The sequence below is a fragment of the Salmo salar genome, chromosome ssa13 (assembly GCF_905237065.1).
Source record: "Salmo salar chromosome ssa13, Ssal_v3.1, whole genome shotgun sequence".
Taxonomy (NCBI): domain Eukaryota; kingdom Metazoa; phylum Chordata; class Actinopteri; order Salmoniformes; family Salmonidae; genus Salmo; species Salmo salar.
In genome coordinates, this window is record NC_059454.1 from 61069064 (window position 1) to 61096934 (window position 27871).

Consider the following 27871-nt stretch of genomic DNA (forward strand, 5'->3'; position numbering starts at 1 on the left):
TGACGTCTAGTAAAGGTTTGCTTTAAACCTTTATGCAATGCATGCTTACTGGTCCGATGAATAATGTTTGTGCAACCGTAGCACGACTGAAATTGCCATGGGGATGTGTGCCAAGAGCAAATAATGTCGGAACATCCATCAACAAGGCTACAGTATTTCAATGAGGCAATGCAGCACTCGAGTTTTACTAGGGTTTCCCGTTGATATATGGAGCTGAACAGAGAATGGTTGCATCCCAAATGGGACCTTTTTTCTCTGTATCACTAATCTCTCATTTGCTATATTGTCCTCTCCTCTTTTACTGTGCTCCACTCTCATTTCATCTCTACTCCTCTCTCTACCCCTGAATCCCAAATCACCCCCTACCCAGCAAACCAAAATTGGTTCTGTGAAAGTTCCCAGAACATTTGTTAGGTTACGGCAAATCTTGTCATAGCACAAAAACTGTCTAGTTGTGCTGATGATTATACAATGTATAAAACATTCGCCTGTCGTTGCAGGAACGTTCCCAGAACACATTTAGTCAGTTTTCTAAAGGTTCTCAGAATATTTCATTAGGTTGTGGGAACAGTATGGTGGGAAAATTGTGGGGACATCACATTTGTTATGACAAATATCTTAAGTTTGGGGTAACTTTGTGGTGATATGACGAGATACAGTTTGTTCCCAAAACACAAAACTGTCCAGTTGTGCTGATGATTACAATGTTTCTATTAGGTTGAAAAAAAACATTCACCTGATGTTAAAAGTTCCTAAAATATTTCTTTAAGGTTGTGGGAACATTGTGGGGATATGACACGAGATCAGTCCAGTTGTGATGACATTCTTGTAAATGTTTTTATATGTGTGCACAAAACATTCTCTCAATGTTCTTTGAATGTTATTCCTATGCTCCCAGAATGACAAAATGACATGTTGAACAGCACATTAATGTTTCTTTAATGTGTTAGTGTTGTCTTACTGGTGAGGAAGTTTATTGTACAACAATCCATGTAGAAACACATGACAATGTATTAGACATTTATTGTACATACACTACTGTTCAAATGTTTGGGGTCACTTAGAAATGTCCTTGTTTTTGAAAGAAAAGCAAAAATGTTTGACCATTAAAATAACATCAAAATGATCAGAAATACAGTATAGACATTGTTAATGTTGTAAAGGACTATTGTAGCTGGAACAGCAGATTTTTTATGGAATATCTATATAGGCGTACAGAGGTCCATTATTAGCAACCATCACTCCTGTGTTCCAATGGCACGTTGTGTTAGCTAATCCAAGTTTATCATTTTAAAAGGCTAATTGATCATTAGAAAACCCATTTGCAATTATGTTAGCACAGCTGAAAACTGTAGTGCTGATTAAAGAAGCAATAAAACTGGCCTTCTTTAGACTAGTTGAGTATCTGGAGCATCAGCATTTGTGGGTTCGATTACAGGCTCAAAATGGCTAGAAACAAAGACTTTCTTCTGAAACTCGTCAGTCTATTCTTGTTCTGAGACATGGAGGCTATTCCATGTGACAAATTGCCAAGAAACTGAAGATCTCGTACAACGCTGTGTACTACTCCCTTCAAAGAACAACGCAAACTGGCTCTAACCAGAATAGAAAGAGGAGTGGGAGGCCTAACTGAGTAAGAGGACAAGTATATTAGTGTCTAGTTTGAGAAACAGATGCCTCACAAGCCCTCAACTGGCAGCTTCATTAAATAGTACCCACAAAACACCAGTCTCAACGTCAACAGTGAAGAGGCGACTCTGGGATGCTGTTTGGCATCTGTGTTGGCTCTAAGATAATTTACCACCAGCTGTCTCTGTGCTGTGGTGGGCCTGAAAACCAGATTGGAATTTTACAAAAATACATTTGGCACTTAAATTCTTTAGCTGTTTGAAAACCAATTTCTCCATAATTTTGTTAAGAATAGGTTGGAGATTGGCCGGAAATTGCTAAAAGCTGAAGATTCTAGATTACTTTTCTTCAGAAGGGGATTCACCATATCAGTTTTTAGTTCAGTGGTGAAGATACCTGTGTACAGGGAGTGAGGTTTGGGTTGCCGAGGGTTGTTACTAACTCCAAAGCGCTCACACATCACTGTACCCGAGAGTGGGTCGGCCTTCCTTAGTTCATCGGAGATTAAATCAGTGGTACGTTTTTATTTTATAAGGCCGTATTGAGACAGCTCCAATTAAAACTATTGCCTGCGCTCACATGATTGTGTTTGTTGAGGCCGGTACAGAGCTAGGGAAAAAAGCTTTCCAGTTCTCTACGCCTTCTGGTTGGAATGCGCTTCAAAAGGTCCTGAAATTACACAGGCTTGTCCCTTTAAATTAGTTGAAAGCTAGCCTAAACACTATGATGGAAAATTAAGTGGGGGGGGGGCTGTCAATGTTTTGACCCCTAGTTGCGCCACACTTTCCCAAAAGATCTTGCTGTTCAATGTGTAAATGTATGTTTTTTAAACTGTAGTGCTTTGTGTTTTATGTTGTAAATGTGTGTACAACTTTGTGTGCTGTATTGTGGCTAGGTCTCTCTTGTAAAAGAGATTGTCAATCTTGTTATACTGTAGGTGTCTCAGATGACATCTCCTTTACTGTTAGCGGGACGTTCCAGTAATGTTTTCTCAGAAACAATTTCATTGAATCGAGACATGATTGCTGAAGAATGTTTATGGAGCGTTATTGGAACAATCATGTCATAACATCCCACTATACCTTTATGAGAGCATTTTTGGGAATATTCCCTGCCTGTTGTTATGGGTGTTTTTCTCCATCAACATTAGCAGAACGTTACCGTAATGTTTTCTCAGAACCATTTCTGTTGCTTTCACATTTTGTTGCGGCAATGTCCTAAAAACATTACTGTTAAATTGTGTTATTACATTACCTGGAAACCTAATGAGAATGTTCTGTGGTGGTTGTTACAAATTTTGTGCACAAAATGTTTGTGAACGTTAGAAGAACATTCTAAGGATATTTCATTAAAATCATTTTCTCCCCAAAAATGTTTTCATCAAAAACATTTGAATGTTTTTGGGATGTTACCTTCCTAATGTAAGAAAACCCTAACTAGAACTTAATGGGAATCTTAGCTAATGTTCTGGGAAGGTTCCCTGTTTGCTGGGTAGACTCTCCTCCCCGGGCACTCCTGAAGGGATTGGATTAGTGTAAGCAACAGTACTTATTTCACCTTGTCTTCTGATGGGCTTACCCTTATCCAAGGGGGCAGCAGGTAGTCTAGTGGTTAGAGCGTTGGGCCAGTAACCGAAAGGTTGCTAGATCGAATCCCAGAGCTGACATGGTAAAAATCTGTCTTTCTGCCCCACTGTTCCTAGGCCGTCATTGTAAATAAGAATTTGTTCTTAACTGACTTGCCTAGTTAAATAAACATGAAAAAAAAGTCAAATCCAAGAGGGACTACACTGATTTGGGACTACCTTTCTCTTCCCACCATCATTTAAACCATTCTCCAAGACCGACCACAACTTTGTTTCTTTGCTGCAACCTTGATATAGCTCTCCCTCTATTTCCCCCTCTCTCAATCTCTCTCTTGTTCTCCTTCTCTTTATCTGCTTTTGTTGTTGACTGTTTTTACATGTGAACAAATTCTTGTAAATTATAGATTTGTTATTTCTATGCATGGGGCACTACACATAGAGAAGTTCACCCTTAAATTATTGAGCAAAAATGAACTGGAGCACGAGGCTGCACTGAGAAATTGGAGTACAGGGTTCTCAACATCCCATACTAAAGTAACAGCTTAAGATATGTCTGACAGGATAAAGTTTCCCCTTTGTTATTTTTTGATCAGCACCAGCGGACATGACATGTGCAGTGCAGTGCCTTCAGAAAGTATTCACATCAGTTGGCTTTTTGCACATTTTGTTGTGTCACAGCCTAAATTTAAAATAGATACAATTTAGACTTTTTTTTGTCACTGGCCTAATGTCAACGTGGAATTATGTTTTTATTTTTTTGGACAAATGAATTAAAAATGAAAAGCTGAAATGTCTTGAGTCAATAAGTGTTGAACAACTTTATGGCAAGCCTAAATAAGTTCAGGAGTAAAACGTTGCTTAACACGTCACATTTTAAGTTGCATGGACTCACTCTGTGTGCAATAAAAGTGTTTAACATGATTTTTGAACGACTACATCATCTCTGTACCCCACACATACAATTATCTGTAAGGTCCCTTAGTCAAGCAGTGAATTTCAAACACAGATTCAACCACAAAGACCAGGGAGGTTTTATAATGCTTCGCAAAGAAGGGCACCTGTTGGTAGATGGGTAAAAATAAAGAAAGCTGACATTGAATATCCCTTTGAGTATGGTGGTTATTAATTACACTTTGGATGGGGTATCAATGCACCCATTCTCTACAAAGATACCGGTGTCCTTCCTAACTTAGTTGTTGGAGAGGAAGGAAACCTCTCAGGGATTTCACCAGGCCAATGGTGACTTTAAAACAGTTACAGAGTTGAATGGCTGTGATAGGAGAAAACTAAGGATGGATCAACAACATTGTAGTTACTCCACAATACTAACCTAAATTGACAGAGTGAATAGAAGGAAGCCTGTACAAAATAAAAAAATATTCCAAAACATGCATCCTGTTTGCAACAAGGTTCTAAAGTAATACTGCAAGAAATGTGGCAAACCAATTCACTTTTTGTCCTGAATACAATGTGTTATGTTTGGGGCAAATCCAATACAACACATTACTGAGTACCACTCTCCATATTTATCAGCATAGTGGTGGCTGCATCATGCTATGGGTATGCTTGTAATTATTAAGGGCTGGGGAGTTTTTCCAGGATAAAAAATAAACAGAATGGAGCTATGCACAGGCAAAATCCTAGAGGAAAACCTGGTTCTGTCTGCTTTCCACCAGACACTGGGAGATTAATTCACCTTTCAGCAGGAAAATAACCTAAAACACAAGGCCAAATCTACACTCGAGTTGCTTACCAACAAGACAGTGAATGTTCTTGAGTGGTCGAGTTACAGTTTTGACTTAAATCTACTTGAAAATCTATGGCAAGACCTGGAAATGGTTGTCTAGCAATGATCAGCAACCAATTTGACAGACCATGTAGAATTTTGAATAGAATAATGGAACATTTTCACAATCCAGCTGTGAAAAGCTCTTAGAGACTTACCCAGAAAGACAGAGCTTTAATTGCTGCCAAAGGTGCTTCTACAAAGTATTGACTTGGGTGTGAATACTTATGTAAATGAGATATTTCTGTTTTTCTTTTACAATAAATTTGCTACAATTTCTAAAAGCATGTTTTCACTTTGTCATTATGGGGCATTGTGTGTAGATGGGTGAGAATCTTGTTAATTTAAGCCATTTGGAATTCATGCTGTAGCACAACAAAATGTGTGTTACAAGAGGCATGAATACTTTCTGAAGGCATTGAAAATGTTCACGTACATTTGTTGCCTAGGTGAACAGTGAAAGGCTAAATCATTGGCAGCATAAGTGGTTGAAATAGTTGTTGATATATTCTGCTACATTGTGCAGTCAAATATAAGAAGTTGTCTGCATCCCAAATGGCACCCTATTCCATATAGTGCACAACTTTTGACCAGAGCCCTATGGGAGCCATTTGGGTTGCAGCCGTCTTCAGCAGAAACATTTTCACATTTCATCCCCAACTAATCGTCAGTAATCCACAGACAGAGGGGCTTCGTGATATTGCCAAGTTATTGCATGTTTTACACATTTGAGGTGGAATTCCGATAGCTAAAAGGGTTCTTATGCAATACAAATTGTATCCTACTCCCTATGTAGTGCAGTACTTTTAAATAGACCCTGATGGAACCTGTTCATAAGTAGTGCACTTTAAAGGGAATAGGGTGCCATTTGGGATGCGGTGTTAGACTTGTAATTAACATGCTCTGTGTATTGTAGTTATTAACACCTAATTAACCCCAGATGTGGATCAGACCAGACTCCCCACAGTGAATCCCGATCAGTCCCGTTTGTTGGAGGTTCAGGCTCTTTTTGAATTCGTCTTTCCTCGGTTCCTCGCATCATCTCTCCTTGCATCCTTCTCAAAACACATTGGAGGGAGGGACTTTGGATCATATCCTCCAATACGGTTGAGAAGGAGGTGAGGAGATGGGATGCGAGGAATCACAGGAAATGTAGATAGGGCCTCAGACTTAATATGCTTCTCTGAAAGAACTGATGTCAGTGTGCACCATTGTCAAGAGAGGAAGACAAAAATGGGTTGGAAATGCCGTCACGCAATAGTACAGTGTCTGTACCCTGTATGTACTGCATGTATTCAGATGTGTGCACATGACTTATACTTGCACACATGTTGAGTACCAAGCGTGTGTGTGTGTGTGTGTGTGTGTGTGTGTGTGTGTGTGTGTGTGTGTGTGTGTGTGTGTGTGTGTGTGTGTGTGTGTGTGTGTGACATTACGATGAATATTGCATAGGGAAAATCTAGCTCCTCACTCCTTTACACATAGTGTAACCTAGACCCTTGTGGTTTTATGGAGTCCCCAAAAAGTTTACAACATGGAGCACTTGCAGTACAAAGCAAAAACTCTTACGATGATGCATGTGTTGTGCGTCATATGAGAGCATTTTGCATCATACGTTTTTTGTCTGCAGTGAATGCTTGACTGACTTGCACAATTTTGGGGGGGATTGTATTAACAGTGAACTAATTAACAACATACATTGAGACTAGTATTCCTGGAAAGGCATAAAGGTTTACATTCATTTTCTGCCGGTTAAATATAAACTGCCTTTGAATAATAATCATAATCCTGAATAGCGCCTCAATTGATTTCTTTGAGTGCTGTGCATTTAAATGCACTCAAATCAATCTTCCTCTCTCCTTTTCTCTTTGCACACGTGCATGCACACATACACACATGCTCTCTCTCTCTCGTCCTTCCTCTCCCTGATTGAGAGAGATTGTGTGGTTGAGAATCTATGAAGTCAATTAGCAGCAGTGCACTGTAAGCAGAAAGTGTCTCAATCAAAGATATTGATTTACCCACAAACACCATTCCACCTCGAACACACACACACACACACACACATCAGTTTACCTGCTCCAAACAATTTGCTTTTGTGTAAAAATATGAAGGAGCTTTGTTTGATGGAAACATCGAAAGGTTTGACTGAATTATTAGTAGAAAAGGCTGAAAGACACCGGAATCACTTGCCTGAGCCAGCCTTTCCCTTTCAGGGCATTCTGTTAGAGTGAGCCCCGGAAAGGCTATTGGAAGCTAATGTGGAGCCATCTTATTGCTTAGAAGTATCTGGCTGCCAAAGACCTGCAAATACAGTGCATTCGGAAAGTATTCAGACCCCTTCACTTTTTCCTCATTTTGTTACGTTACAGACTTATTCTAAAATTAATTAATTCAATGCTTTCCTCATTAATCTACACACAATACCCCATAATGACAAAGCAAAAACAGGTTTTTAGATTTTTTTGCAAATTTATTACAAATAAAAAACAGAAATACCTTATTTACAGACCCTATACTATGAGACTCGAAATTGAGCTCAGGTGCATCCTGTTTCCATTGATCATCCTTCAGATATTTCTACAACTTGATTGGAGTCCAACTGTGGTAAATTCAATTGATTGGACATGATTTGGAAAGGCACACAGTTGACAGTGCATGTCAGAGCAAAAACCAAGCCATGTCCGTCAAAGGAATTGTCCGTTGTGTTGGGGCACAAATCTGGGGAAGTGTACCAAAAAATGTCTGCAGGATTGAAGGACCCCAAGAAACAGTGGCCTCCATTATTCTTATATGGAAGAAGTTTGGAATCACCAAGACTCTTCCTAGAGCTGGCCGCCCGGCCAAACTGAGCAATCAAAGGAGAAGGGCCTTGGTCAGGGAGGTGACCTTCCAGAAGGACTACCATCTCTGCAGCACTCCAGATGCAGAGATCTTTAAGGAATACCTAGGATAGGATAAAGTAATCCTTCTAAACCCCCCCCCCCCCCCTTAAAAGATTTAGATGCACTATTGTAAAGTGGTTGTTCCACTGGATATCATAAGGTTAATGCACCAATTTGTAAGTCGCTCTGGATAAGAGCGTCTTCTAAATGACTTAAATGTAATGTAAATGTAAATGTTAGAGTGGCCAGATGGAAGCCACTCCTCAGTAAAAGGCACATGACAGCCCACTTGGAGTTTGCCAAAAGGCACCTAAAGGACTCTGATGAAACCAAGATTGAACTCTTTGGCCTGAATTCCAAGCGTCACGTCTGGAGGTAACCTACGGTGAATCATGATGGTGGCAGCATCATGCTGATGGGATGTTTTTCAGCAGCAGGGACTGAGAGACTAGTCAGAGTCAAGGGAAAGATGATGAACGGAGCAAAGTACAGAGAGATCGTTGATGAAAACCTGCTCCAGAGTGCTCAGGAACCTCAGACTAGGGCGAAGGTAGCTGTGCAGCGACGCTCCCCATCCAACCTGACATAGCTTGAGATGATCTGCAGTGAAGAATGGGAGAATCTCTCCAAATACAGGGATGCCTTCCCCAGATCTGTGCCTAGACACAATCCTGTCTCAGAGCTTTATGGACAATTCCTTCGACCTCATGGCTTGGTTTTTGCTATGACATGCACTGTCAACTGTGGGACCTTATATAGACAGGTCTGTGCCTTTCCAAATCATGTCCAATCAATTGAATTTACCAGAGGTGGACTCCATTCAAGTTGTAGAAACAGCTCAAAGATGATCAATGGAAACAGGACGAATCTTAGCTCAATTTCAAGTCTCATAGCAAAGGGTCAGAATACTTATGTAAATAAGGTATTTCTGTTTGTTGTTTTTAATAAATTTGCAAACATTTCTAAAACCTGTTTTCACTTTGTCATTATGGGGTATTGTGTGTAGATTTGTAAAAAAAAAAAGATATTTAATCCATTTTAGAATAAGGCTGTAACCGGCCTCCCGAGTTGCACAGAGGTCTAAGGCACTGCATCACAGTGTTGCGGCTTCGCTACAGCTTGGGGTTCGATCCCAGCCTGTCATTACCGGCCGTGACCGGGAGTCCCATAGGGCGGCGCACAATTGGCCCAGCGTCATCCGGGTTAGGGAAGGGTATGGCCGGGGGGCTTGACTTGGCTCATCGTGGTCTAGCGACTACTACAGGCTGACTTTGGTCGTCAATTGAAAGGTGTATTCTCCGACACATTGGTGCGGCTGGCTTACGGGTTAAGCGAGCAGGTGTTAAGAAGCGCGGTTTGGGGGAGTCATGTTTTGGAGGACGCATGACTCGACCTTCGCCTCTTCTGAGCCCGTTGGGGAGTTGGAGCGATGAGACAAGATCGTAATCACGAAATTAAGGAGAAAATGGGGGTAAAGATTTTAACTGTAACGTAACAAAATTTGGAAAAAGTCAAGGGGTCTGAATACTTTCCCGACGACACTAGCGTCTGGAGAAAGGCTCTGGAATTCTTCATGATACAGGGTGAAGTCACCACATGATCCAGAAGCTGTCCTTTGGATCCATTTATAGAAAGTAGGACACTGGTGGGTCCAGGCTTCTCTTGCTTTTTCTTATCTTTCTCTCCCCCTTTTTCTCTCTTTTTCAGGCGAGTCCCGCCCCAATAATTGTCAACACGGATACTCTGGAGTCTGTACCTTACGTGAGTTCCTTTTTCAATTTTCGGCAATTGATTTGATTATGTTTAAGTACGAACGGCATATCTTTCCATGTGGATTGATTCGAGTGCAAGATGCAACTTCATGCAACTCAATACCCACTTTAAGTAGTCTTTACAGGTAAGACTTTTCAACACTGGTTGTCAATGGCCAAATGTTATATTCTTAAATATTTATCTGGAACACAACATACAGTGTATGGGTAAAACAAATAAGGCCACTATTGTAAATTATTGATAGTTGTTATAAATAAAACACCTACACAGGGCCACTGATTTGTACAGCCCAAAAGCCAGCATTTTGGTTTGGCATCAGAACTTTTCTCTTAACAGATATTTATTATTGATGGTTTCTATTTATTGGCACTGGGACTCTGGGAGGACAAAGTCCTTCAAAAAGCCATTTGGACACAATTTGGAGTGAGATGCTAAATTAATGAGCAAGAGTTAGGGTGAAATAAAGTATCCCAACTAGAAGCCATGGATAACAGGCAACATCCGCACTGAGCTAAAGGCTAGAGCTGCCTCTTTCAACAAGCTGGACACTAATCCGGACGCATATAAGAAATGACTTCTATGCGCGCTTCAAGGCAAGCAACACTGAAGCATGCATGAGAGCACCAGCTGTTCTGGACGACTGTGTGATCACGCTCTCCATAGCCGATGTGAGTAAGACATTTTAACGGGTCAACATTCACAAGGCCGCAGGGCCAGACGGATTACCAGGACGTGTGCTCAGAGCATGCGCTGACCAACTGGCAAGTGTCTTCACTGACATTTTCAACCTCTCCTTGACTGAGTCTGTAATACTTACATGTTTCAAGTAGACCACCATAGTCCCTATGCCCAAGAATGCTAAGGTAACCTTCCTAAATGACTACCGACCCGTAGCACTCATGCCGGTACCCATGAAGGGCTTTGAAAGGCTGGTCATGGCTCACATCAACACCATCATCCCAAAATCCTAGACCCACTCCAATTTACATACCGCCCCAACAGATCCACAAATGATGCAATCTTTATTGCACTCCACACTGCCCTTTCAAACCCGGACAAAATAAACACCTATTTGAGAATGCTGTTCATAGACTACAGCTCAGCGTTCAACATCATAGTGCCCTCAAAGCTCATCATTGAGCCAAATCAGGGATGCGCTCAGGAGTGCCGAATCCCTGTGTGCGTTGTGGGTGGCATGCTCAGAGGAATACAGCACAATAAAGAAACTTGCATTTTATGTGCTAACAATGTTTGGATCGACATAAACCTAAGAGTCCTCATTTTCCTCTATGAACGCAATATAGACTCACAGCAGGAACCGGCTTTCACATACAGTTGAAGTTAGAAGTTTACATACACCTTAGCCAAATACATTTAAACTCAGTTTTTCACAATTCCTGACATTTAATCCTATTAAAAATTCCCTGTTTTAGGTCAGTTCGGATCACCACTTTATTTTAAGAATGTGAAATGTCAGAATAATAAAGAGAATGAGTGATTTATTTCAGCTTTTATCTCTTTCATCACATTCCCAGTGGGTCAGAAGTTTACATACACTCAATTAGTATTTGGTAGCTTTGCTTTTAAATTGTTTAACTTGGGTCAAAAGTTTTGGGTAGCCTTCCACAATCTTCCCACAATAAGTTGGGTGAATTTTGGCCCATTCCTCCTGACAGAGCTGGTTTAACTGAGTCGGGTTTGTAGGCCTCCTTGCTCGCACAATTTTTCAGTTCTGTCCACCAATTTTCTATGAGTTTGAGGTCAGGGCTTTGTGATGGACACTCCAATACCTTGACTTGACTTAAGCCATTTTGCCACAACTTTGGAATTATGCTTGAGATCATTGTCCATTTAGAAGACCCATTTGCGACCAAGCTTTAACTTCCTGACTGATGTCTTGAGATGTTGCTTCAATATATCCACATAATCTTCCATCCTCATGATACCATCTATTATGTGAAGTGCACCAGTCCCTCCTGCAGCAAAGCACCCCCACAATATGATGCTGCCACCCCAGTGCTTTATGGTTGGGATGGTGTTCTACGGCTTGCAAGCCTCCCCTTTTTCCTCCAAACATAACAATGGTAATTATGGCCAAACAGTTCTATATTTGTTTCATCAGACCAGAGGACGTTTCTCCAAAAAGTACGATCTTTGTCCCCATGTGCAGTTGCAAACAGTAGTCTGGCTTTTTTATGGCGGTTTTGGAGCAGTGGCTTCTTCCTTGCTGAGCGGCCTTTCAGGTTTTGTTGATATAGGACTCGTTTTACTGTGGATATAGATAATTTTGTACCTGTTTCCTCCAGCATCTTCACAAGGTCCTTTGTACGAAAGTACGTTAATCTCTAGGAGACAGAACGCGTCTCCTTCCTGTGCAGTATGACGGTTGCGTGGTCCCATGGTGTTTACACTTGCGTACTATTGTTTGTACAGATGAACGTGGTACCTTCAGGCGTTTGGAAATTGCTCCCAAGGATGAACCAGACCTGTGGTGGTCTACAATTTTTTTCTGATGTCTTAACTGATTTCTTTTGATTTTCCCATGATGTTAAGCAAAGAGGCCGTGAGTTTGAAGGTAGGCCATGAAATACATCCACAAATACTCCTCCAATTGACTCAAATGATGTCAATTAGCCTATCAGAAGCTTCTAAAGCCATGACATCATTTTCTGGAATTTTCCAAGCTGTTTAAAGGCACAGTGAACTTAGTGTATGTAAACTTCTGACCCACTGGAATTGTGATACAGTGAATTATAAGTGAAATAATCTGTCTGTAAATTGTTGGAAAAATGCACCAAGTAGATGTCCTAACCGACTTGCCAAAACTATAGTTTGTTAACAAGAAATTTGTGGAGTAGTTAAAAACGAGATTTAATGACTCCAGCCTAAGTGTATGTAAGCTTCCGACTTCAACTGTAAGTCAGCCTGCACATCAAAATCACATCCATCCATCAAACCAGATATCCACAAGATTGTATCCGAGGGGAAATGCAACTTTTCTTATTGAATAAGTAACTTAGTGGCCTATATGACTGTATTTAGTAAATAGTAATATTATTGTGAGAGCTTATCCAGGGATATTTCCATCTCAAACTGACAGTATGTTCTGTTTGTTCTGTTGTTACAAGAGCAGGCTATACCGACACAGACAGCCTTTTTTTCTTTAAATTAATGTTTTATGTAGGATGCTACATTTTTGACTAGTTGAAATTGAAAGTAGGCCTAATAAAAAAAGCATACTTCTATTTGCCTGTTAAGGCTGTTAATCCTCATAGACTACCTCAGCCAGTTAAGTTATTTTACATAGATTTAGGCTCCGAAGAAATAGACTCCAATTAAGCCCTCTTGTTGTTTGTAAAGTCAAATTAAATGAAGATTGTTGTTGAAATGAATTGCTCGACTGGTGTAGGTTTTTTTCCATCTGTTGGTGTGCAAAACTTGCATAACTAGCTATATTTCTTATTCAAGTATGGTGACTTCCTTCTTGGGACATTGCATTTGGGAGTATTTTTTAGAGGGAGAGAAACCAAAAGCCCACTGTGCCTATTTTTTGGACAAGGACATCCCGGCCGGCGCTGGGCCAATTGTGCGTTGCCACATGGGTCTCCTGGTTGCGGCCGGCACGGGTATCGAACCAGCATCTGTAGCAATTCAGTTTGCACTGCGATGCAGTGTCTTAGACCGCTGCGCTACTCAGGAGGCCCCATCCACAAAGTTTTTAATGCTGATCATTTGCCTTGCACAAAGTATCAAAATACTAAAATACTACTTAAACACAGACATTCAATGACATCAGCAAGAGATATGCTGGACCCTATGTCAGAGAGGTGTTTTTGGGACCACATCATGTCTATTGTCCTGCTAAAACAAGTGTTTGAAAACATGAACAATATTACATTTACATTTAAGTCATTTAGCAGACGCTCTTATCCAGAGCGACTTACAAAATGGTGCATTCACCTTATGATATTGATATCCAGTGGAACAACCACTTTACAATAGTGCATCTAAATATTTGAGGGGGGGGGGGTTAGAAGGATTATTTTATCCTATCCTAGGTATTCCTTAAAGAGGTGGGGTTTCAGGTGTCTCCGGAAGGTGGTGATTGACTCCGCTGTCCTGGCGTCGTGAGGGAGCTTGTTCCACCATTGGGGTGCCAGAGCAGCGAACAGTTTTGACTGGGCTGAGCGGGAACTGTGCTTCCTCAGAGGTAGGGGGGCCAGCAGGCCAGTGGTGGATGAACGCAGTGCCCTTGTTTGGGTGTAGGGCCTGATCAGAGCCTGAAGGTATGGAGGTGCCGTTTCCTTCACAGCTCCGTAGGCAATCACCATGGTCTTGTAGCGGATGCGAGCTTCAACTGGAAGCCAGTGGAGAGAGCGGAGGAGCGGGGTGACGTGAGAGAACTTGGGAAGGTTGAACACCAGACGGGCTGCGGCGTTCTGGATGAGTTGTAGGGGTTTAATGGCACAGGCAGGGAGCCCAGCTAACAGCGAGTTGCAGTAATCCAGACGGGAGATGACAAGTGCCTGGATTAGGACCTGCGCCGCTTCCTGTGTGAGGCAGGGTCGTACTCTGCGAATGTTGTAGAGCATGAACCTACAGGATCGGGTCACCGCCTTGATGTTAGTGGAGAACGACAGGGTGTTGTCCAGGATCACGCCAAGGTTCTTAGCACTCTGGGAGGAGGACACAAGGGAGTTACTATATCAATATTTTGGAGATAATTTCATTTTCGCATAACCGAAAGTTATTGGCTGTACAAAAGAATTTAAAACCTTTTTTTGTAAGAACATAATATATGGGATTGATTTTAAGAAATATATCTTAATTAATTTGATTAAAATTATGGTGTTTCTATTCCAATAAAAAATGAAACCCAGGGTTTCCGTTAGGAAAATATGGCGCTGTACAACGTGACCTTTATTCAAGTCAGTTTAGAACAAATTCTTATTTACAATAACGGCCTACACAGGCCAAACCTGGACAACGCTGGGCCAATTGTGCGCCGCCCTATAGGACTCCCAATCATGGCCAGTTGTGATACAGCCAACCTAACGAAGAAAAACATTTGACGATACAATTCTCCCCCTACCCTCCTTCTTTGCAAGAGTTGTCCTGCTAATAGCCCATAATGGCGCTGTACAAGATGACCAGTCGGGAGTAGGCTACAGTACTACAGTAAGAGCAAAACAATCCTAACATTTCCACATCCTAATTGTAGTCTAACCAATACCCAAACGGAGATTAAGTGAACATAAAAATCTCATTGATTTATCAAGACCAGTCCCCATGCTTGACCTCTGAATTTGTTTACCTTCATTAGCCTACTTTGTTCCAATATTTCTGTTATTCAGTGATATTTATTCCCATAGTAATTCATTATTGATCCATATGGAAAATGACATGTACAAGAGATGGTGGTAATATTTTTCATTTTAGAGACTATAATACATGGTGTCCAGGTCAGGATAACCAAAATATTTCTTTATTAAAGACTATCAGAAAGAATGTTGGTACTTATTTATTTTGATCCAAAGCCATGAATGAGTGAGTCACTCAGCTTTATGTAGGTGCCGAGGCTATATGACTGCGCCATCGACTTGATTATTTAAGAATATCATGGAATTTAAGAATATCATGGAATATGATTGAACATTTTCGTTTATCTTAGGATAAAAACCTTAGTGTAACAACAGTTTTAGTAAGTAATACTGACGAGTAGTGTCACGTGTGCTCCCTCTCCGGCCTCTAGGTCACCAAGCTGCTAGTTATGGCACACACCTTTCACCATTGTTACACGCACCTGCGCGTCATCACTTACCTGAACTCCATCACTTCCTTGATTACCTGCCCTATATAAGTCACTCTCTTTGGTTCCTTCCCCAGGCGTCATTATTTCTGTTTCCTGTCTGTGCGTTATGTGTCTTGTTTTGTATTATGTTCATTTATTTATTAAAACACTCACTCCCTGAACTTGCTTCCTGACTCTCAGCGCATATCGTTACAAGTAGAAACCAAAAAATAAGTGTAATTTTCCAGGTGTGCGTGCAGGACAGAGGAATAGCAATTCTTACACCATTGTTCTAAAATCAATCACCTTCTTCATCCTCATCATTCAGTTCATTGAAGTTCAATGTTGAAGTTGTGCACAATTATCATTTTCTATTTGGTTTATATCGCCCATTCATTGAAAGTTAGAGACACATTAGCACCTTGGGACCCAAAAGCATAATCAGTGCTCTAACTCCCCCTTGCACTGGTCTGGAGCAATGAAGCAGTGACGCAGGGTACTGTACTAAACCACAAATTAAGTCCCGCAGCATAATCTCAAAACGTTTAGTTGAGCAACCACTGTACATCCAACATGAAGCATTCTGAGGTGATTCCCAGCACATAATGTTCTTCCCCTGTCTGGATGGTTAAAATAACAAGAAACTACTGCACATGCATCGTCATACATGGCCGAGTACAAACAGTCCAGCTATGCCCTCTGTAAGGCAATCAAACAGGCAAAAGTCAGTACAGAGACAAAGTGGAGTTGCAATTCAACTGCTCAGACACGAGACGTATGTGGCAGAGACTCCAGACAATCATGGATTATAAAGGGAAAACCAGCCACGTCGCGGACACCGACGCCTTGCTCCCGGACAAGCTAAACACCTTTGCCCCCTTCAGGGAATACACAATGAGCTGTCATTCTCAGTGGCCGACGTGAGTAGGGCATTTAAACGTGTTAACCGTCGCAATGCTGCCGGCCCAGACAACATCCCTAGCCATGTCCTCATAGAATGTGCGGACCAGCTGGCTGAAGTGTTTACGGACCTATTCAATCTCTTCCTATCCTAGTCTGTTGTCCTCACTTGCTTCAAGATGTCCACCATTGTTCCTGTACCCAAGAAAGCGAAGGTAACTGAACTCAATGACTATCACCCCGTATCACTTCTGTCATCATGAAGTACTTTGAGAGGCTAGTTAAGGACCTCCACCTTACCCAAAACCCTAGACTCACTCCAATTTGCATACCTCCCCAACAGATCCACAGATGACACAATCTCAATCGCACTCCACACTGCCCTTTCCCACCTGGACGAAAGGAACACCTATGTGAGAATGCTGTTCATTGACTACAGCTCAGCGTTCAACACCATAATGCCCACAAAGCCCATCACTAAGCTAAGGACCCTGGGACTAAACACCTCCCTCTGCAACTGGATCCTGGACTTCCTGACGGGCTGCCCCCAGGTGGTAAGGGTAGGCAACAACACATCTGCCACGCTAATCCTCAACATGGGGTCACACAGGGGTGCGTGCTTAATCCCCTCCTGTACTCCCTTTTCACCCACAACTGCGTGGCCAAGCACGACTCCAACATGATCATTAAGTTTGCTAATGACACAACAGTGGTTGGCCTGATCACCAACAATGATGAGACAGCCTATAGGGAGGAGGTCAGAAACCTGGCAGTGTGTTGCCAGGACAACAACCTCTCCCTCAACGTGCGCAAGACAAAGGAGCTGATTGTGGACTACAGGAAAAGGCGGGCCGAACAGGCCCCCATTAACATCAACGGGGCTGTAGTGGAGTGGGTCGAGAGTTTCAAGTTCCTTGGTGTCCACATCACCAACAAACTATCATGGTCCAAACACACCAAGACAATCATGAAGAGGGCACGACAACACCTTTTCCTCCTCAGAAAACTGAAAAGATTCGGCATGGGTCCCCAGATCCTCAAAAATGTATACTGCTGCACCAGTGAGAGCATCCTGACCGGTTGCATCACAGTGTGGTATGGCATCTCCTCGGCATCTGAGTATATAGCCTCGTTATTGTTATTTTATTGTGTTACTATTCATTTTATTCTTTAGTTAATTTAGTAAATATTTTCTGAGCTCTGTTTCTTGAACTGCATTGTTTGTTAAGGGCTTGTAAGTAAGCATTTCACGGTAAGGTGTTGCACATGTGACAAATAAAATTTGACTTGAAATTTGATTTGGGGAAGTTCAAGTTGATGTTGTGGCTTGGACTTTGAGCAAATTCTTGGACTTTAATTTTCTAGGACAAGACAGGATAAGATTGATCTATGATCTAGAAATTAATCAAGTTCTATTGGTATGTTCATGTGTTATGTAAATTGTTACATGTTGTTTTTACGTATTTACACTGCTAAAGAAAGCAGATATAGTACCTTCGGGATCAACCTAAAACTTGAATAGTCCCTGTGAAATTGATTTGTCCAAATAATCAGTGATGCAAAGACCAGCTCGTCAGAAGAATTGTCTTGTAAGCCTCATATCCTATGTTCCAGACAGACGTAACTTTTGTTACAGATGTTGGGAGAGATTATTATTATAAAGGAATGGAAAGGTTAGGGAGTAACAAGCTACATGTAACTGATTACAAAAAAACTGTAACTGTAATCTGTTAAATTACCAGCAAAAAGATTGTAATCAGATTACAAATACTTTAAAAAACGAGATGATCACCTATAGGATTACTTTTAAATTCAGAAAGAATATGCAGATTTATTTTTCTCAATGACATTCAAATCTCCATTGAAAAAAGGCGCAAGTTTAAGTTTGTTCCGCCTCAGTGAGTCTGACCACAAATCAGATCACCACAAATCAGATTACCACCAATCACCACTATGATGACACACCAAATGCAGGAATAGGCTTTTGTAGGCTATAGTCCAAGCTATATCTTCCAATGGTGCGACTGCTGTCGGCATCTAAAGATTATACATTCAATTTGAATATACGCTTGGAGGTAAGGACGACAGCAGTGGTGTAGCCTACGGGCGATATGGATCACTTATTATTGATATCTAAATAGCGCAATGATGTGAATCACACTGCTGCTCTCTCATTTTGCTATTTGCGCCAAACAGATTTTGGTTGTTGTGGATGGCTGTTCAGATGTATGTGTATTCAACCTGGACTCTGGGGTAGACGTAACATAGTAAACGAAAACCTTGGATACTCAAATTAGTATGATATGTTACGTTTGGTATGGTATGTATTAATTTGTGGATGTCCATCTATTTCGTATGATATGTTACGAATTACAATTCGTATTGATATGTTACGAATTACAATTTGCTAACTTTAGCTATGTGGCTAGTTGGCTAACGTTAGCTAGGTGGGTAATGTTAGCTAGGCTAGGGGTTAGGGTTGGAGGTTCAGGTTAGGTTTAACACCCACCCATCCATCGCCCCAACCCAACCGCAAGTAACCTTCTGTCTTATGCAACCATACCCAACGTAACATATTATACTGATTTGAGTCACCTGGATTTCCGTTTACTATATTACGTCTAGTCTATGAGACCATGCTGGTGTATTTTAACCCAATAATGGTTGAATTTAAGAAGTTTTGAACTGCCTGTCAATCATTGTTTTTCGACCAGTGGACAGCCAGTGCATAGTGTGGATCCCAGCTTATAGAATAAAGTTTGAGGGAATTCGTCCCTTCTCAACTCCTCTGTGGTATTGTGCTCCACATACTGTCAAAAACTAGTTTAATTTAAAAAGACCGTGAGTGGTGCTTTTATTTCTCAATCTAATTTGTGTGGATACAAAAATATTGTCCATAGTACTAACGAACACATGCTCAAACTCGTACACTTTTAAAACTCTTAAACAGCTGCAAATGATCTAGATATCAAAGTGTCCATTAGGCCTATAATACAGCATATGGCATTAATATTCTTGAAGATCAAGGCGTATTCAATTAATTGGAATGACTGGAGATCTGACAGACTTTGTTTTGTAAGGATATAGCCTAATTGTATTTTATTTTATTTGAAGTAGAAAGCAATGGGTTAGAAGAAGCCCACATAACCCATAAAGTCAAATGCAACATCCATTTATGGCCAGCTATGTAAACTCTAACATTGATTTATCCTGCTATAGATGTCCATCAATTGGGAATATTTATTTTTGTCTTCTTCTAATACCTCTTAAGAGGAAAGTAATCTAAAAGTAACTAAAATCAATCAATCAAATTACATTACTGAGTTTGGGTGATCCAAAAGATACGATACTGTTTACAATTTTGGACAGGTAACGAGCAACTAACGGATTACATTTAGACAGTAACCTACCCAACCCTGACTATGCTCACACGTCTGTAAATAGGAAACTAAGTTATGTACTGGGTATACATAATTGATTTTACATTTTGTTTCCCCACAGGTCAACGGGACAGAAATTGAATATGAGTTTGAAGAAATCACACTAGAGCGGGTGAGTTGATGAACACACTATCTGAAAATGCTCTATTTAAACTCTATTTAAAATGACCCGGAGAGGACTTTGCAGTCATTTTGAACGAGGGATGCCATATCCTGTTTCATGCTCATCTCAGACATGTCCCATAAAGGGCTTCATAAACTAGGAAGCGTAATCGTTGAAAGTGACAGGCAGGATAAGTTAATAGGCCAATAGGTTTCAAATGATCTCGACCCCATACACCTGTTACGGGAGGAATAAAAAAAACAAGAAGCTAACTGATACTATTTTGAAGCTGCTGGAGAAGCTAGATGACTCCGCAAACTGGATAACAGAATAACAAACTGTGATTGCATTACCATTTTTATTTCAAATTGGTGCATGAAGTTGAAAGCCTGGGGTTACTGTGCATTTCACAAACTAAAACAGGAACCCGTTTTACTTTCTACTAAAGCTAATTGATCTTAGCCAGACAAGCTAAGTAACACAAACATCCAAGTCCTGTGGGTATTTTGAGCAGGCCAGCCCTTAATTGGGACATAGCATTTGCATGAGAAAAGCCAGGGTTAACATCCCCAAGGCTCAGTGGCGATAAGAGGCTTAGCTTGGCTGCTGAATTACATTTTGACAGCTAAAAAAGGATCCTTGTGACCTGAAACAATAAACTACAACGGGAAAAGGTCAGTTCAGCCAAAGGAAGTGATACTTCATCCAACAGCGGAGCCTGAAGCCTTTGGTGCGCACTGCACAGCTCACCCTTTGACGGGCAAGAGCAGAAATAAACAGGGTGGCTTTAGAGTGGCTAATGCTGACGCTACATCTGTGTATTCAGGCTTCACCTCACAGGACCCTTTATCTATGCACTCCACTTCCATTGCCCTATCTAGCCAATGGGCTTTGATTATGTGTGCACTTGAGTGAGCTAGCTATCATTACTTCCATCTCAGCCTGGTTGAGCTGTGTCCGTCAGCTCAGCCTACAGGGTGGATTTTTAGTCAAGAGATGCCCCTACTAGGGTTGCAAAATTCCAGGAACTTTCAATAAATTCCCTGATTTTCCAGAAATCCTTGTTAGACTATCTGGGTTTCCTGCTTATTCCCACCTATCTTTCAACTGGGATTTGGGAAGAAACTGTGAATTTCTTGAAAGTTCCTGGAATTTTGCAACCGTAGACCCTACTCCCATCAGCTAGCAATTTAATCAAAGCGTCCACATTCATTTTGTAAATGTGCCGAGGGGGATATGGCTCATAAAACTGATAGAGCTTTGTTGTTGTACACAGAAACATTGGCTTTGAGAATTCTGCTTTCGCCTCTGTATTATATTTACCGGTTATGAAGTCATCTTCTGGGGACTCCATTGCGGTCAAGCGCAAACTTGAAAATTATCCCGTACAAATTAACCCATACGAAAATGAAGTTCATAAATGTATTGTCAATTAACTTTTTTCGAACTTAAAGCTAAATATTGTATTTTATGTTTATTCACTTTCAAATAGTACATTTAGTAATTATATAACTTTTTGCTATAAAAGTATGTTTTCAGACATACAGTATGTCTAGGATACTCTGTCAGACATTACACTTGATGCTAACACTTCTCCTCACTTTCAAATAGTATACTTAGGAATTCTATTTATTTTCACTATAAAACGTGTTTTCAGACATATTTCTAGTACTCTAAATACTAAATTGGTACTAGTTTCTAGTAAGTTGGGGGCTTGTTTTATGCAAATTAGATAGTTTGTGGAATTCTGGGAAAACATGCTCCTGCAAGATAATTGCTAAATTGTCAAATGATTTTAAACTTGGAGTCAGTTGTGAACTTAACATTTTAAGTGTGTGACCCACGAAGCTAAACAGAAATTGTATTTTTATGTTTGATGTAATTTAGGATAGTTTACAGGTTAGCATTATAAGGAATAGAAGTGTAACATTACTGCTAGATTTATTATTCATTGTTCTTCATGCTCTACAGGGGAACTCAGGGTTGGGCTTCAGCATAGCTGGAGGGACAGATAACCCCCATGTCGGCGATGACCCAGGGATCTTCATCACCAAGATCATCTCTGGTGGCGCGGCAGCAGAGGATGGAAGGTTAAGGTGAGTGCTATAGATCGAGCCCTTTACAAATGAAAACTTCAATGAAGACATTGAGTTGGCAAAATGCTCTGGTATAAATGCTGTCAGAATGGATGGCTCGAGGACTCTCATCCATCATTGGATCTAAGTATATTTGTGCCATGTTTTGAAGGCTTTATCCTATAATGGAAAAGCTGAAAGGTGTCACGACTTCCGCCGGAGTCAGTCCCTCTCCTTGTTCGAGTGGCGTTCGGCGGTCGACGTCACCGGCCTTCTAGCCATCACCGATCCACTTTTGATTTTCCATTTGTTTTGTCTTTGTTTTCTACACACCTGGTTTCAGTTCCCTCATTACATGTTCATTATTTAACCCTCTGGTTTCCCCCATGTTTGTGGGCGTGTTTGTTTTATTGTGAAGGCTGTATCTGACGGCTGGTACAGTGAGGGAAAAAAGTATTTGATCCCCTGCTGATTTTGTACGTTTGCCCACTGACAAAGAAATGATCAGTCTATAATTTTAATGGTAGGTTTATCTGAACAGTGAGAGACAGAATAACAACAAAAAAATCCAGAAAAACTAATGTCAAAAATGTTATAAATTGATTTGCATTTTAATGAGGGAAATAAGTATTTGACCCCCTCTCAATCAGAAAGATTTCTGGCTCCCAGGTGTCTTTTATATAGGTAACGAGCTGAGATTAGGAGCACACTCTTAAAGAGAGTGCTCCTAATCTCAGTTTGTTACCTGTATAAACTGGAACAAACTGGAACAACCATACATCTAACTAACTGATTGGATTAGTTTAGGAAAAATATGTTATTCATCTTTGTGTAGCACAAGTTTAATCAATCAATCAATGAACATGCAAAAACACAGACATTAAAAACAATCCTAAAAAATCTACCTGCAGTAGAGCATGCTGGAAAATATGTTAATGATGGTCTCTCCACAGTGTAAAACAATAGCTCTGTTTATTAACACCAACAATTTGGGTTATTTGACACCACGGTGTGTTAATACAGAGTGAATTTAACTCCTGAATCAACACTAGAAATATAACTCAGATAAATCAACACTGGCCAATTCGCAGTGTCCATTCAGCTTTGGACGTTGTACTGTAAATCCATATAGTGTACACCAAATTAACAGAACTCACTGCAGACCAAGGCATCATGCTGAGGACAAGCATAGAAACACAGCTTTTATATGTGTAAATAGGCAGAATCTCTCGCTCTGCTTGAGTGTGTGTGCATAGGGTCCCAGCTGGTGCCTTACAATGCGCCTCAGGAGAGTTCTGTTCTTGAATGTGGGGGCATGGATGTTTGTGGCCTCTCCCGAAGGGGTTAAAGGGTCACACTGCAGCAGGGGCCTTCTACTCCCCCTGCCACATGCACGCACACGCACGCACGTACATGCACGCACACATACATGCACACACAAAAACTATTTTTCCAGGTTAAGGCTCATGTTCCCATCCTCTTTTTTCATTGCAGAGTGAATGACTGCATCCTGCGGGTGAATGATGCCGACGTGTCCGAGGTGTCCCACAGTAAGGCTGTGGAGGCGCTGAAGGTGGCCGGCTCCATCGTCAGGCTCTACGTTCGCCGGAGGAGACCCATGCTGGAAACTGTCATTGAGATCAAACTCATCAAAGGACCAAAAGGTTGTTACACTCCCTCTCATCTATCTCATATTTTGGGGATTGAACTCTCAGGTCAAATTTGAAAGGTTATTACATTACATCATATTGGACAACTTCCCTTTACCTTTCCGTCTCAATTTTCATCTCTCTGTCTCAATTTTCATCTCTTTCTGTCTCAATTTTCATCTCTCTCTGTCTCAATTTTCATCTCTCTATGTCTCAATTTTCATCTCTCTATGTCTCAATCCCCCCCCCATCATCATCATTACTTTCTCAATATATCCCTCTGTCTGTATCTACAACTCACTTCCTTTCTCCTCGTCTTTCTCCTTTTTTTCTCTTTTGCTCAGTAAGTATCAGTGATGTTTAAGGGTAAACCGGATAACCATGCACATCCAGTGTCCTTTGTTTTATTTAGTATTTTATCAGTGGGGGTTTGTACCAACCCCCCAGCCCCCACACAAAGAAATAACTTTGATGCATTATTTATATCAAAGAGATGAGTCATCACTGGGGAAAAGCTGCAATGAATCCATGGGTGTATTCATTAGGGCACACTGTGGCAAAACATTTAGCAAATGAAAACTTTTTCCAACAATAAATGTGGAATCTTAAGTTCAGGTTAGTCCCTCCCCATGTTGGGCACTTTTGGCTCCTAGTGAATACCCCAGATTGGGAGATGGATGAGGGAGGAGAGGAGATTGGTCTATAATTAATGGTGCTATTTTCTTACCCTGACTATAAGCGTCCCATGTGTTTTTCACACGTCAGTTGGCAAGAGTTGAAACAAACCCACTGTAATCAATGAAACATGCTATACTTGCCGCGAAGCAGCGTATCCGTGAAGCAGCAAAAACACAAGGCTCTCTTTGCTGAATCATCTTTCTACCCTTCAAGTCTATTTTCCAGTGCTTCAGGTGTCTGTGAAGTGTACTAATATACAATCACTGGACCGTTTATTAGGTACACCCATCTAGTACCGGGTCGGACCCCCCTTTGCCTCCAAAACAGTCTGAAATCTGTGTCGGTCGGATACATTCCACATGGATGTTGGTCCATGCTGACGCGATGGCACCATGCAGTTGCTGCAGATTGGACGGCAGTACATTCATGCTGTGAACAGCCCGTTCCATCTTATCTCAAAGATGCTCTACTGGGTTGAGGTCTGGAGACTGAGCAGGCCACTCAAGTAAACTGAACTCACTGTCATGTTCCAGGCAATGTTTTTCCACTCCTCAATTGTCCAGTGTTGGTGATCGCGTACCCACTGGAGCCACTTCTTGTTTTTAGCTGATGAGAGTGGAACCTGGTGTATTCATCTGCTGCAATTACCCTTCTGTGACAAGGATCGACTAGTTGTGTGTTCCGAGATGCCGTTCTGAGTTGCCGTTTGTGGTCCGCCTGTTAGCTTGCACGATTCTTGCCATTCTCCTTTGACCTCATCAACGAGCTGTTTTCGCCCACAGTACTGCCAGCTGACTGGATGTTTTTGTTTGCCGCACCATTCGCGGTAAACACTAGACACTGTCGTCGTGAAAAGCCCAGGAGGGATCTGTCGCGCCTGGTACTGACGATCATATAGCATTCGAAGTTGCTTAGGTCCCTTGTGTTGCCCATTCCAACGTTCAGTCGAACAGTAACTGAATGCCTTAATGCCTGTCTGCCTGCTTTATATAACAAGCCACGGCTATGTGGCTCACTGTCTGTAGGAGCAATCAATTTTCCTGAACAGGGTGTTGTACCTAATAAACTGTTACTGAGTGTAATTGGCTTGTGCTTGTGATCCAGAGGCAGCAGCCTAGACCGCTAGACCACCCTAGGCCACAATACTTTTTTTTAACCTCCACCCCACGTCTATTTCTCCTCAGGGCTGGGCTTTAGCATCGCAGGAGGGGTGGGCAACCAGCACATCCCGGGGGACAACAGCATCTATGTAACTAAGATCATAGATGGCGGTGCAGCACAGAAGGACCAGCGCTTGCAGGTTGGAGACAGGCTGCTTATGGTAAGTTACTGCAGCTTCACTACCCCTACCCTGCCCTGTCCTCATCCACCATAGGTGGACCATACTGCACTGTCAAAGCGTTATACTGCGTAACACATTTATTAAACATCATTCATAAGGAGTTTTGTAAATAAAATGTAGCTTTATTTATCCATTGTGCAACGAAATAGTGAGTGGTGTGTAAGAAGGTTGGGTACTGTGACAGTAAAATATACATTTATATTGTATAATGCATAAATTAAGATCTAATCAATGGGACTTTTATTTTGAAAACTCCTTATGAAGGATGTTACATACATGTGTTATGAAGGTTATGTGGTATAATTGTTTTACAGTAACACACTAATTTACTGTATAAACAGAGACCCATATATTCCCCATTGTGTGTATGAATGTGTAAATGTTTATTTGTTAAAGGGCCCTGTTTTCAGTAATATCATATCCTGCCATAGTTAAGAGTGTCAATTGAATGTGTGAATTCAGGACTGGCTGATAGATTAATTGTAGGGCCCTCTCACCAATTTGAGTTGATTACATTCAGGTGTACTAAGGTGAATAGGAGAGTGGCAGTGTTAAAGACGATTTATGCTCATCCCGGCGTCTGCATTCGCCGTACAGCATTTACTGCGATGCGGCGTCTGCCTAAGTCAGGGCATTCTTACATCTAGCGCTTGGCAGAGCTGTTGTCAAGGAAGTGAGTTTATGTTTATAGAGGACTTACCGCCCCCACCTACCATCAAACAATCATATCAATGCAGAGATATACGGAGCTATACGGAGCACTCTGCATTGTTACACAATTTGGGAGGCGCACAGCGATGCAGTACAAAGCTTGATTTGGCCTCCGCAATTGGATCACACCCTCCATACGGAGCTTTTGGACCGCATTTAAAGATCAAGTATAAATTATCTTTTAGTTGGAAGCAAGGATAGAGGAGAGCATGTTTGCTAGATGTTATGCTCTTACCTTTTTATCTTTTAATCCTTGTTTTAGCCTGTTAGCTCTTAGCTTGATTTTAACCTGTTGTTGTATCTATCTATTTATTCAAATAAATTCAACATTTTTGTAAAACTGTTCCTGTCTTCATGAAACCTTTTTGATGTGTACGAGGTAACGGCCACCTACGAGGTAACGGCCACCTGTAGCAACACAGCCTATTTCAGAAGAGTGAGTTGCTTAACCGCAGTTAAATTCAACTAGCTACCTTCCTGCTGCCTCCAGCTCTGGAGGATCCCGGGCTATCATAATCTGCATTTGGCAGGCTGCACTTTTGACAGCACCATGTCAGTCTGGCATTAAAGGATTGGAACGTAAGGTTTAAAGAGCGACTGCCCCTAAAAAGCAACTTCTCGCTTTGAGAATGGCTTATGTGGCATCGCTGTGAGTCACAAAAATAATTGACTAAAAAGATTGACTACAATGTACATAGGACAATATTTTAAAAGGTCAATAGCTCCACATTTCAATGATTTAACCTCAAACCAACTATAAATTGTAGATATTAATTTACAAATATTGAAAGCCTTTAATGAGAACTAAAAGATCTGCAACATGAAAATATATAATAATGTCCCATTTACACTGTGCAATTTATTGACGGTTCCTAACTATTCCCTGAGATTGGCTATCCAAAGTCTATACAACTTTGCCAGGGTTGCACACCAGCCGGATGAAGCTAATTGGCAAAGTAATTTAGGTAAATCTTCCCACTTGCGAACAGACAAAAGGGACTTCCACATCAAACCACACCCCGAAACCAACTCACGTTTGAATTCAGTCATGGCCGAAATCTCTCTCAAAACACAGTACAGATCAAATAAACAGTAGCTGCCAGGACTAATATTGGTCCAATAAAAATAGCACCCTTTTGGATTGGATAATATTGTGTTAATTTGTTTGATTCAAGTTCTATTTAAATCTGTTATGGATAGGGTATTTAATGTATTTGGGGCTTTTTAAGTGAATTACTTTGTAAAAGTGGATGATTTAATGAACCAAATCTTAAAACGAGGCCAAATCAGGAAGTGCAGTCACCCTTTAACTTTCTTACGTTATGCCTGAGATTTTCTCCATGCACACAGGTGAACAACTACACTCTGGAAGAGGTCTCCCACGAGGAGGCAGTAGCCATACTGAAGAACACGTCTGACGTTGTCTACCTGAAGGTGGGCAAGCCCACCAGTGTTTACTTATCAGATCCCTATGGGCCACCTGATATCACGCACTGTGAGTTTGTCACCTCTATTTCACCCCTC

The 27871-nt window shown here is 41.2% G+C and overlaps 1 protein-coding gene across 23 annotated transcripts in view; it reads left to right on the forward strand.

The window, feature by feature from the left end:
• Positions 1-27871, forward strand: part of dlg2 (discs, large homolog 2 (Drosophila)) — a 400329-nt gene that overhangs the window by 309722 nt on the left and 62736 nt on the right. For 20 of the 23 annotated variants that reach the window (XR_006758604.1, XM_014136934.2, XM_045693428.1 and 17 more), the window contains 6 exons: positions 9593-9646; positions 19851-19901; positions 21864-21988; positions 23462-23631; positions 25479-25615; positions 27698-27842. Coding sequence is in view for 22 of the 23 variants with exons in the window: in XM_014136934.2 (XP_013992409.1) it covers positions 9593-9646; positions 19851-19901; positions 21864-21988; positions 23462-23631; positions 25479-25615; positions 27698-27842 (682 nt within the window). In the remaining variant the exon portion in view is untranslated. The remainder of the gene's footprint in view (positions 1-9592; positions 9647-19850; positions 19902-21863; positions 21989-23461; positions 23632-25478; positions 25616-27697; positions 27843-27871) is intronic. The other 3 variants (XM_014136939.2, XM_045693438.1, XM_045693443.1) reach the window with 1 other exon arrangement.